Source organism: Nerophis ophidion, linkage group LG06 (assembly GCF_033978795.1).
Source record: "Nerophis ophidion isolate RoL-2023_Sa linkage group LG06, RoL_Noph_v1.0, whole genome shotgun sequence".
In the NCBI taxonomy this organism is placed as follows: domain Eukaryota; kingdom Metazoa; phylum Chordata; class Actinopteri; order Syngnathiformes; family Syngnathidae; genus Nerophis; species Nerophis ophidion.
The window spans coordinates 26229854-26243383 of NC_084616.1; the positions used below are offsets into that span (position 1 = coordinate 26229854).

At 40.5% G+C, this 13530-nt stretch overlaps 1 protein-coding gene across 4 annotated transcripts in view; it reads left to right on the top strand.

Moving 5' to 3' along the window:
• Positions 1 to 1210: 1210 nt before the first annotated feature.
• The window catches only part of LOC133554441 (microphthalmia-associated transcription factor-like), a 90004-nt gene continuing 77684 nt past the window's right edge, over positions 1211 to 13530 (top strand). For 3 of the 4 annotated variants that reach the window (XM_061903216.1, XM_061903217.1, XM_061903218.1), the window contains exon 1: positions 1211 to 1459. In XM_061903216.1, the coding sequence (XP_061759200.1) occupies positions 1356 to 1459 (104 nt within the window). In that variant the 5' untranslated portion in view covers positions 1211 to 1355. The remainder of the gene's footprint in view (positions 1460 to 13530) is intronic. The other variant, XM_061903219.1, reaches the window with a different exon arrangement.

Consider the following 13530-nt stretch of genomic DNA (forward strand, 5'->3'; position numbering starts at 1 on the left):
AAATAATCTACAGTCTTTGAAGAAAAAGTGACTGTTGCATATTATTCTGAACATGTTTGGACATTTAACTCAACCAAAAAAAAAAAGACTCATAAAAATACAATTGAAAAATATAGGCAGGTGGAGGTATGTCATTTACGTGTGCTTGATTTAAAATACAAAAACCGTGATTGATTGAAACATTTATTAGTAGATTGCACAGTTCGGTACACATTCCGTACAATTGACCACTAAATGGTAACACCCGAATAAGTTTTTCAACTTGTTTAAATCGGGGTCCACGTTAATCAATTCATGGATGAAACCTCATCACGGTCAGTTATTCAATTGGACTGAAGATAACTCAATCCATCTATCCATCTTCTTCCGCTTATCCGAGGTCGGGTCGCGGGGGCAGCAGCCTAAGCAGGGAAGCCCAGACTTCCCTCTCCCCAGCCACTTCGTCTAGCTCTTCCCGGGGGATCCCGAGGCGTTCCCAGGCCAGCCGGGAGACATAGTCTTCCCAACGTGTCCTGGGTCTTCCCCGTGGCCTACTACCGGTTGGACGTGCCCTAAACACCTCCCTAGGGTGGCGTTCGGGTGGCATCCTGACCAGATGCCCGAACCACCTCATCTGGCTCCTCTTGATGTGGAGGAGAAGTGGCTTTACTTTGAGCTCCTCCCGGATGGTAGAACTTCTCACCCTATCTCTAAGGGAGAGCCTCGCCACCTGGCGTAGGAAACTCATTTCGGCCGCTTGTACCCGTGATCTTGACCTTTCGGTCATGATCCAAAGCTCATGAGCATAGGTGAGGGTGGGAACGTAGATCGACCGCTAAATTGAGAGCTTTGCCTTCCGGCTGAGCTCCTTCTTCACTAAAAGATAACTCGTGTTAGAAAAAAATAAACACATAAAAAACAATATTGTTCACACCCAATAAAATTATTTAATGCAAAAACAATTTTAACATTTTATGGGTCTCACAATTATGTACTTTGAATAAACCTACATAGACATATTAACAACGTGAACATACAGTTGTTAATTGGTGTTAAATAAAAGACTTACTGTAATATTCAACATTACAAAAACTGCTGAAGCTTCTCCATTGTAAAAGTGTAAACACCCTGCTCCTGTCAGCCAATGGGCTGTACGCGTGAGATTCGCGGCCGCGGTGCATTGTGGTTGTCGTAGTTGGCTTCCCCCTGCGAGCGTGGGCAGGCAGTTAGTGGCTCCGCGTTGAGGACTACAGAGCTCCGGGTGCCGGACAGATGCTTCTCGCCTTGTCAGTGCTTCACAGGGGCGACGCACGGAGCCGCGCAACGCTGCCTTTTTTTCACGACTTCGACACCGCTAAAAGTTGACACGTTCAAGCATGCAGTACGAATCAGGAATAGTTCCTGACTTTGATGATGGAGAGGACTTACAAGAGGAACCTAAAACCTATTACGAGCTGAAGAGTCAACCCTTAAAAAGCAGGTCAGTTATTTGGCACACTGAAGCGGTTTTGGTGTTAAGGTGCTAATGAGGCCACACATCCATCGTAAAGTGCTTGTCAGGGCAAGTTATGGGCTCCCCGCTGACCTAAACTACCCCTCCTTGTTGATCTTTTTTTTTTTTTTTTGCGCTGGCACGCTCTTATGCAACATTAGGGTGTTGTCTTGTTAACGTCCACTTCAAATATTAGCCCAGAGAGAGTAGACAGGTCAGAGTTCAGCCCGATGCTCCTCAGCCCTAACGGCTGCTGGAAGTCAAAACATCAGCATTATCCACTTGATGTACTTGGTATGAATGACTCAAGTTAGACTTTATGGTAGTGTTGTTTCCCTTTAACTCATAATACCTGTATTATATATTATGTTCTGTGTTGCATTCTTTTCTTTTTGTGAGATAAATCATTGCAAAAGTTGTGTCCTGCTTGGAAAATAAATGCATGCATCCCCAGGAGATTAATTGAGTAAATATTAGTGTATGTGGGGCGTGCACACCACCAGGTAATGTGTCGTCTTAAATGTAATGTAAGGATATATAGTAATGCATGTCATGTGTGAAGGCACATTAGAAAAGGCTTTTCTTTAACTATGTCTACACTAAGCCGGATAACTCCTTAAACCAGGGGTAGGGAACCTATGGCTCTAGAGCAGGGGTGGGCATTACGTCGATCGCGATCGACTGGTCGATCTCGGAGGGTGTGTCAGTCGATCTCAAGCCAGGCATTAAAAAATATACATAAAAATGAGCAATCATCAATCATACCAAGACTTCACTTTCGTCAGTTGTTTGACATTCTCGGCACCCGAGGATCTTGTGAGATGACGCTGGCTGCTGCAAGCTCATATTTAAGAAAAAAATCACTAACAGGGCGGACGCAGAGAAACACATTTTATTTCTAGAGACTCCGTACCTACTGTCAGAACTCAAAAGACCGACTGCACAGTTCCTGTCTTCACCATAAAAGACCTGTTTCATCCTGCCTGTGCTAACAAAATAAAAGTCTCAGAAAGCTAGCGTGCACAAGCTAGCAAGCTATGGAGTTTGATGCCAATATATTTCTCCCCCGCCATCAGCGACCGCTTTCTCACTTGCTTGCCCACCCGCACACTCACTGACGTCACTCACCTGCTGCCAGACATTAAAGGGCCACACACATATGCTACTCTCATAACAAAGTGTTTGAAAACGAGTATGCAAGTTGGACAAATGAGATGCCAAATCCAACCACTTTCATGTGGTATTGGACAGAAAGGAAGACTTTTTTTTTCCTACATTTGAAAATGCGGACGTTATCAGCACCACTGTCTAATTCCAATCAATGCAAGTCATCAGAATCAAACACATCAACTTATATTCTTGTCTTCATGAAAGAAAGAGATCTATGTGTGTTAAATATGCTTGTATTATCATTAAACACCATTAACTTGTTAAGAAAAATGTCTCTTTCATAAATAAATAAATATAAATTATAAATAGGAATGAGGTAGATCTCCTCGACTTGGTCAATTGAAAAGTAGCTCACCTGCAGAAAAAGTGTGAGCGCCCCTGGTAGAGCCAGATGTGGCTCTTTTGATGACTGCATCTGGCTCTCAGATAAATCTCAGCTGACATTGCTTAACAAGATAAGTAATGAATAATTCCGCTGGTAATCACGATGTTAAAAATAACATTCAAAATATAAAATATTGTCATGCATTTTAACTCTTCATCAACGGCACAGCGGTGGAGATGGTAAGCAGCACCAAGTTCGTGGGGGTGCATATCACTGACAATATAACCTGGTCCCTACACACCGGAGCTCTTGTAAGAAGAGCTCAGCAGCGCATGCACTTTTTGCGTCGGATAAAAAGAGCACAGCTCCCTCCCCCCATTCTACAGAGGCACTATAGAGAGCATGCTGACCAACAACATCTCTGTCTGGACTGGAGCCTGGAAATGCCTCAGACTGGAAGTCTCTCCAGAGAGTGGTGAGGACGGCGGAAAAGATTATCAGGCCTCCTCTTCCTTCTATCCAGGAGATCGCAAAAAGCTGCTGCCTGACCAGGGCTCAGAAAATCTGCAAAGACTCCTCCCACCCCCACCAAGGACTGTTTTCACTGCTGGACTCTAGGAAGAGGTTCCGCAGCCTCCGTAGCAGAACCTCCAGGTTCTGTAACAGCTTCTTCCCTCAAGCCATAAGACTCTTGAACGCATCATAATTAAATTATTCCCTCAACTCCCCCCAAAATGGATTAACTCGCTGGAATAAAAAAGACAATATAACATACATCCATAAACATGGACGCATGTGAAAAAGTGCAATGTATTTATCTGTACAGTAATCTGTTTATTTATATCTGCACCTTATTGCTTTTTTTTAATCCTGCACTACCAAGAGCTAATGCAAAGAAATTTTGTTCTTATTTGTACTGTAAAGTTCAAATTTGAATGACAATAAAAAAGGAAGTCGAAGTCTAAGTCTAATCCATTCATCCGTTTTCTACCGCACCTGTTCAAGAAACAACAATGTTATTAAAAAGAATTAGGGACTTATTATACTCTAAAAATGATGGTTTTACTTAAAAAAAGCATGCATTTAGTTGTATTCAGTGTTAAAAAATATGACATGTCTCTCACGGAAATACATGTTGAAATATTTAGCTTTCATGGTTCTCTCGGCCAAAAAGGTTCCCGACCCCTGACTTAAACGAATGATTATTTAGCCTAAGCTGCGTTTCAGCCACACTAAACCAGCGTTTAAGGTTCCCCCTTCTCGGACAATTTTTTACACGGGTAACTGCGCCGTGTATTTCTTGAATCTGAGGCAATCAGCTTTGTATGGACTCACTGATCGTTTACAAACTGAGTTTGGAGAGGAAGTAACGCCAGCAAGACCGCACCCCACACCGGTTGTGACGTCAGAAAGAACGCGCCACAGCCCAGCTTCATAATAAAGCGGTTTCATAACTCGGAGCTTCCTCTACATGTACAGACACTTGTGGAAATTACACATGAATACCTTAAGAGAAGGCGATTGCTTCTCGAATGGCAAGAGAACTTTCGAATGTCGAGGTCAGTTCTGATTCTACTTACTGAAAAACTTTGTCCATTTGTGGAAGGAGAGTCAACGAGAATGCGTGCTACCGTGGATATGATAAAAAAGGTATAGTGTGCTTTGTATTACCTGGCTGTCGAGGGAAGACTAACTACAGAAAACAGCGAATGCTTTTGGACTGGCAAAGCAGACTGTATCAGTTATTTACTGCCATGTATTTTGTGGACTCAACGTCTAGGTCCAGAGTATATAAAGTCATCAAAAACGGATGGACAATGAAGGTGAAGGCAGAAAAGTGAGGAGTGTCCTGACCAGATATCTAGATCCCTAGATTGATTGATTGTTGTCAAATGTTCTATGTCACAATGTGTACTTTCTTGTACAATAAATATTTGATTAATTTATGATGGCTCAGGTGTGATTCACTACAATAGGGCCCCACAGCACACTGAATTCCAGTTAATTGAAATACCACAACAATGGATTTTGTTCAGATAAGTTATATTTAAGAATTTGGACACAAAGCAACACTGGAGGTGACTATGACGTGCGCATTTTCCGCGCATGCGTAATAGGTCGCGTTGCGCAGGCTGACAAAGGGGCAGGGGGTCTTAAACAACCATTGTGTGTGTGTGGACAAGGATAAAGTTAGGTGGGATTTAACGGTAACTTGTCTATCACTTAGGGCTGGGCTATATATGTGATGTATCGCGGGTTTGTCTCTGTGTGATATAGAAAATGACTATATCGTAATATTCGAGTATACGTTCTCACGCAGTTGTTTTTAGTTGCTACAGGCTCTTCCCACTCCTACTTGTGTCTCCTTCTCACAGACAGCAAGCGCACAAACATACACACGTCACACACTGTCACGTCATACGTCACATACTGTCACGTCAAACATCACATACGTATACGCCCTCACGGAGCAGAGAGGTAGCAGCGTGGCTAACGTTAGCTGTGATGCTAGCGGAGTGTTGCGGGTGGTAATACAAGAGAAAGAAGGTGCGAATCTGGTAACAAATGAAGGAAGAATTAATTCCCAAGAAAAACAGCACGGGTCCATCGTCTGACGGTGGTTCGGCTTCAAGCGGGAATATGTCGAATAGACAACTTTAATTTGTCAAGTGTGGGGCACAAGCGTTGCTACCAAAAGTAGCATTACATGTAATATGTAGCATCATTTGAAAAGTCACCTGCTAATAACTGTTTAATAAATACAGTTTTGGTCAATTGACTTAGTTGTGATTTCCCTCTCTGCATGAAAGTTTGATATGAGCATACAGTATATTAATGCAGTATGAACAAGAATGTTTTAATGTAGACACATAGAATCATCATACTGCTGTGATTATATGTATCAAGTGTTAATTCAAGGCTAAGGCATAAACCGAGATATATATTGTATATCGCGATATGGCCTAAAAATACCGAGATATTAAAAAAAGGCCATATCGCCCAGCCCTACTATCACTTTTTTAACTGGTTTGTGCACACCTTTCATTGTGGCTGGGTAGTAGGTGTCTTAGAAGGCTTTCAGAATACCGTCGTAGCGATGTTGGTGTTTCAGGTGGTTCATAGGGTTTGATGTGTTGAGGCGCAATGTTGTCCCTCCTTGAAAAATGTTGGCAGAACATTTGGTGCAAGTAGCAACGCAAAATGTCTTCCTCTGAAACAGTGAAAATGTCCCACACGTTTGAAGCCATGTTTGTTTACAGTGAGCTGAGGGGAAGTTAAGGGACCTCCCACAAGGAGGTAAAGGAGCGCTTGGTTGATTTGTGCACCCTATCCCTCCTACAGCACAGTTACAGTTACAGTATGCAATATGATGTAATCTAATCTATTTTCAAATGTTATCTGATTTCTTAGTATGATGTCATAATTCCACATGTCGGTCCGATAATTATCTGTTTGATATTTTTTGTACACCCCTAGTACTTGTGTTGTAATAGGTGCTTGTGAAACTTGTGTAACTATGGATGAACGGTGAGGTTTTGCAGCAGAATGTTGCCTGCTCACCCTAACCATAACCCTATTGTCACGGCCAGACGTGGCGAGGACAGAACACCACTGTCTCAACACAGAGATCTTGTTGCATATGTTTGAGGGATTCCAGTTTGTGTGTCTGCTCTGAATCTTCACATTTTTTTGCAGTTTTGGCGGCTTTTCTATAGTCTGTGGTTCTGTGTGGCAAAAAAAAAAAATCCCGTCTGAAGGCGTAAACTGATCAGGGCTTTCCTAACCTCTTCCCCACTTCTGCATTTTTTAGTTAATTTCTTTGTTTGTGAAATTTTATTATACTCTGTGATGCTGTCACATGGAAGACACTGGTGTGATGCTTGGCTATAGGTCGACAAATGGCGACATGAAGAAGAAATATGGTAGAAAGAGCCACTTCAATTCTGGCCAATCACAGATTATTTTATTTAATGTCATTTTATTTGGCTCATGTGAGCCCACTTCCTTCTCCGATCACATGACGCTGACCCAGCATGTGAATAGTCTGATGACTGTTGGGAGATGTTGTGAATTTACTTAATGTGTCAGATGTGTTGTAATGATCGCCCCTCTTTGTTTCCAGATTTTGTTAAAAAAAAGTTATCTTCTCACATAATTTCTCCTGTTTTCTCACTGTGTATCTGTTTGACAGGATGGTGTGGCTTCTCTGCCTCTCTTGCCAGACTTTGTGCTTTATATAGATGTGACACAGCCAGTGAAACTTGTCTCCTATGCAGTGTAAATAAGGTGTTTAAATATAGCGTTGAATGTGTTATTTCTAGAATCAAGGAGCTTTTTACGCACATATCACCTCTGAATGTCAGTTCACAAGAATAACCAATGCTGAAAACCTGGATCGAAACTTCCCTATGACTAGGGCTTACTTCAAGATATTTTTCATATATTTAATATGCAACACACAATACTCTTTGATTCACTTTGTTTCAACTGTTGTTATGCATTTATATTAGATAGTCATAAGAGTCCCTTCGGAAAAAACAAAAAATAAATATTTTCTAAATTGAACTACCATACAATCATCTTATTTGTATCAGGAGGTAGCATTTTTGGTCATACACCACACACAACTAACACAGCACAACATGACTAGGAAAGACAAAATAAAATGTTCTCTCTTAAGTGAACTAAATAATCCATTCAAATGTCTTTAAAACACAAATATATGTTTATAAACTCTGCACAGAAAAATATTTTATGAAGAGAGGGGGAAAAAAATTCAATGTCTTTCAGTGGAAGCTAGCTTTAGATGTCATAGTTTTGATTAATATACAGTTTTATTGTTTCAATGTAGTTGGTTTTGCCGCATTTTGCACTCTTCAGTCACATGTGTTTGAATTGGACTATTTTAAAATCATGCATTTTGTTTTGTTCTTTGCACCTTTAACACCATTAATTGATTCCCATTGTTGACTTCTGTTGTTCAAAATATCAAAATAATCTGAATTGAAACACTGAAAAGGAGCGCTATCGGTCTCTGTTTTTATAAAGACAGACTAAGGCCCCCGTTTACACTAAGCCAGCTAAGGTTATCCAGGGTAAATCCCACCTAGCCTTATCCTTGTCCACACACGCACAATGGTAATTTAAGACCCCCTCTCCCCCTCTGTCCGCCGGCGCAATGCGACCTAGTACGCATGCACGGAAAATACGCATGCCATAGTCACCTCCAGTGTTGCTTTCCGTGCAAGTTCTTATAATAAATTTATACAAAGCTTTTCATACAAAGCTAAGAGCAGGAGATTCAAGAAATACACGGCGCACTTACCCATGTAAAAAAATATCCAAGGAGGGTTACTTTAAACAATGGTTTAGTGTGGCTGAAACGGGGCTTAATCTAAATAATTATTCTTTTAAGGGGTTATCCGGCTTAGTATAGACATAGCCAAATATGATGAAAATGTGGGCGTCAAACTTGTTTTCATCACAAGCCACATCCTCGTTATGGTTGCCGTCACAGGGACAGTTGTCACTGTGAAATCATAAATCTGTTAAGGCTGTCAAAGTTAACGCGACAATAAAGAGTTAACGCTAGTTACCTTTGATGTGCATGCATGCGTTTGTGAGTGCCTGTGTATAAGAGTTTTTGTCTATTGTGTAGCTCCAGTACCCCCCGCAACACCAAAAGGGACAAGCGGTATAAAATGGATGGATGGATGGGTGTCTGTTTGAAAAAAACAATGTGTGATAAACAAACATTTACATAATGCAAACAAATGATCCAGCCCCATGCTGATAGTATTAAAAACATGCAAATGATCTGTCTACGGCACACTTATTCAAGATTTTAAAAAAACTCTTTATCTGTGATCAATTGTGATTAATTATGAATTTGTTAAGGACAAAATACACCTAATGCAATTGAAAATTGTTCGCTTTTGACAGCCCTAATGTCTGCATTAGTACAAATATGGCTTCTTCATTTTATTACATTTTTGCCCTTGTATCGGATATATAGAGTATACATCCATCCATCCATTTTCTATCGCTTATTCCCTTCTGGGTCGCGGGGGCGCTGGTACCTATCTCAGCTACAATCAGGCGGAAGGCGGTGTACACCTTAGACAAGTCGCCCCCTCATTGCAGATACAGTATACAGTATATATATATATATATTTATTTATTTTTTTTAAACTAAATGAACAATGGCTAGTTTTGAAATCAGAAGTGGTGGCGTTGGGGGGGCTCCCTTTTTAAGAAGGGGGACCAGAGGGTGTGGTCCAACAATCGTGGACTCGCACTCCTCAGCCTTCCTGGTAAGGTCTATTCAGGGATACTGGAGAGGCGGATCTGCTGGATAGTCGAACCTCGGTTTCGGTAGAAGAAGTGTGGTTTTTGTCCTGGTCTTGGAACTGTGGACAAGCTCTATACTCTCAGTAGGGTTCTTGAGGGTTTTGCTCAACCGGTCTACATTTTTTTGTCAACTTGGAAAAGACATTTTACAGTGTCCCTCAGAAAATTTCCAAAAGTGCCAAAATCAGGTGGTCCGCTCACTGTATGACCAGTATCAAGATTGAGTCTCTGCTTTTTCCTGATTTTGTGGTCCTGCTGGTTTCATCGGGTCATAAATTCCTTCTCTCACTAGTGAATTCGGCTTTTATTAGAATCAGCACCTCCAAGTCCAAGTCAATGGTTCTTGCCTGAAAAAGATTAGAGTGTCATTTGTAGTTTGTGGGTGATTTTATATACTTTGAGAATTTGTTTACGAGTGAGGGAACAATAGATTGTGAGGTCAACAGGCTAATCAGCGTATGCTGTGATGTACTGTACACTATGCATCGGCTCGTCGTTGTGAAAAGGGGAAATGTTCTGAGCACGTCCAACCAGTAGGAAGCTTTGGAGAAGACTCAGGATGCGTTGGAGAGACAATGGGCCAGATTTACCAAGATCCAAATACCGTGCACTAAACAGCGTGTGCAATCTATTATTAGTATTATTCGTGGGCGTGCGATCTGCTAAGACTGCATGTCAATTGTCAAGTGGTGCAGACCTCTTTATTTGAATGAGAATTTTGCGGGGCATCACCACGGAAAAACTCATTTACTGCACAACCATGCTATCATGTGGTGTTTTGCCATGTTTTCAAACATGCAGGAGAAATCTACTACATTTTATGGGCATTTTACAAGCAGTCCTGCAATGTATTTACAATGATACCACTTTTTGTTTTGTTATTTACCGCTGAAGGTGTGCTAATTGGTGAGAGGCTGCACATTACTCCACTCAAGACACAAAAAAAAGCAACTTTTATATATATACATATATATATATATATATATATATATATATATATATATATTTTCTTTACATAAAAAAATATATTTAGTAAAATATCCATCCATCCATTGTTCTACCTCTTGTCCCTGGCGCAGTCTCAGGGGGTGCTGGAGCCTGTCCCAGCTGCATTTGGGTGGAAGGCATGGTACAACCTGGACAAGTCGCCACATAATCGCGGGCCAACACAGATAAACAGACAACGTTCACACTCACAGTCACATACTCTGGACCATTTAGTGTTGACAATAAACCTATCCCTATATTATATGTAAAAAAAACAAACAAAACGAACGTTGTTAAAAACAAAATACTAAAGGACAGCAAAACGCATCAATTGAATATATTTTAATCAGCCCCATAAGTCATCTGTCAGCTTTATAATTACTTAAAATGAAATTTCTGAATAGACAATATGTCTAATATTTTTTTTATTTCTGTTAGTCCAATATGTTGACACTCACATGTAAGACTGAGGATTCTCGCCTGTCCATCAACTGTATGTGCAGCACGAGCACCGATCCTGCAGCTGTGTGTGGACCTGGAAATTTGCACGTCCATCTGATTCGTGCTAAATAAAACACAAAATAGTGCTTGCAAAACAGGGATGAGTGTTAAGAAATCACGTTGCGTGTGCTAAATATGTATTCAATCAATCAATTAAAGTTTATTTATACAGCCCTTAATCACAAGTGTCTCAAATGGCTGCACAAGCCTTTTGATTGATTGATTGATACTTTTATTAGTGGATTGCACAGTTCAGTACATATTCCGTACAATTGACCACTAAATGGTAATACCCGAATAAGTTTTTCAACTTGTTTAAGTCGGGGTCCACGTTAATCAATTCATGGTAGCCACAATGACATCCTCGGCTCAGATCCCACATCAGGGCCAGAAAAAACTCAACCCAATTGCATACAATGAGAAACCTTGGAGGGGACCACAGCAGACCTTATACAGAAAGTGGTGTTTTATTATGTTTGTTGGCTTTTATGAAGTCTGTGGTGCGTAATAATCAGTGATGAAGAAAACCCCAACCCAAGTGGGGCTGGTGCAATGGATGTCGAGTGGATCCAATAATAATAATAATTAGATATATATACCACTATTTTTGACACTCAAAGCGCTTCGCAGAAAAGTGAGAACCAATCATTCATTCACACCTAGTGGTGGTAAGTTTCTTTCACATCCACAGCTGCCCTGGGGTAGACTGACGGAAGCGTGGCTGACAGTTTGCGCCTACGGCCCGTCCGACCACCACCTATCATTCGTCATTTATTCACCAGTGTGAGCGGCACTGGGGACAAGGGTGAAGTGTCCTGCCAAAAGACACAACGGCAGCGATTTGGATGTAAATAGGCGGAGAGCGAACCTGCAACCCTCAGGTTTCTGGGACGGCCGCAAACCCTTAGAAAATCAAGCTCTATGTCTCTCAGCTGGCCTTGGAAGGCCTCAGGATCCCCTCGAAAAAGTGGGACACAATAGCAAGGGAGAGGGAAGTCTGGGCTTCTTTGCTTAGGCTGCAGCTCCCGTAATCTAAAGGATAAGCAGAATAAGATGGATGGATTGATAGATGTAAACTGCGGCAAGTAGATTCTCAAGCATAAAAATATTCTGCAATATATTGCATTGTAACCCTATAAATTAATTTTCTTGTCCCCTTCTGCTGAAGAGATCTGTTCCTTTCTGTCTATGTAATTCAGTTGACATGCTGTAAAAAAGCAGGTGCAATGCTCAATCAATCACTATTCAAAGTTTATTTATAAACCACTTAATCGCAAATGTCTCAAAGATCTACACAAACCACAACAACATCTTTCTGATCCCGCATCAGGGGCACAAAAAAACTCAACCAAATGGAAACAATAAAAAACTTTGGAAGGGACCCCAGATGTAGTGTGAATGGATGTAATGTGTGTTGCCATTTTCAATTTTCTTTGTTGATGCGGTTTATACATCCTCATTTTAATACATCCTCATTTTAATAGTCATGAAGAGTGACTCACGAGTCTTGAGAAATGTGTTTGGATGCACCACCTCCAAAGCATAGAGAGAAATAACAGGAGGCTGTGCTGCCCCTTTGTGACCAATGATGAGAACTATAAATGAAGTGCATAACTAGATTAGCTTGTGCCACGTTGAGGTTTGTTAGGTTTTCCTGAAAATAGCCAAACAAATGAACCCTGTTCATGAACTTTATCATTTAGCTATAATAGTTTATCAGTAGTACTGTAAATAAATACATCTCAATGTGTCAATAATATTATTATATTTGTGCATGGTTACTTAAGATAAGACAAGTCTCTATTTGCAGACTTAGCTATGACAGTCCTGTCCAGTCCTTTGGTAAACAAAGAGCCCTTCCCTGCTGATGTTTGTAAAGATATCAGTCTTACTTTTTTTTTAATTGTCTTGCATGCCATCAATTACACTGTCTTGCTTCTGGGAGCAAATCCTCAGAAATGAATTGTTCACACTGTATTCCACTGTAACACTTCCTATTAACATACTTCCTTCTTCTGATCTGCATTATAAAAATGCTAGTTGCAATGGTATGTACACTATTCACTAAAAGTTAGGGCTATTCAGCTTCCTCGTGAAATTTTAGGATAAACTCAAAATGCACTTTATCCTTTTACAGGTGAACATAATTAGATCTTCTCTTAACTTAGGAATGCACATGTCCAAATGTTTCACAACTTTTTGCCCAACTTGTGGTTCTTTAACAAAGAGCTGAACTAGAAAATTAACAAGTGACATTTGCAGTCTGCCTTTCTCTTACTTTTCCAATCTCCTTGTATCTCTGATGCGGTCTCTCTGTGACACTCTTAAAGGGGAACTGCACTTTTTTTGGAATTTTGCCTATCGTTCACAATCATTGTTAAAGACATGATGATGGATGTATTTTTTTTACTATTAAATAAATGTGATCAGAAGTCTGTTTACAATGGAACCTATAGGTGGCGCTCTATTCCGCCTACAAAGCCCTTAAAAAAACATACAAACACCTGCATGAAGGTTTTATGTACACACTGTAAGTATCTATGTAATGTAATGTAATAACAGGCACATGTAGGATAACATTTAATATTTACGCATTTTGATCATTTTAAGCATACGTGGCGCATTAATTTAAAAAACGCACCACAACATTCACTCGTTTTCTTCATCACTGATTATTACTCACCACAGACTTCATAAAAGCCAACAAACATAATAAAACACCACT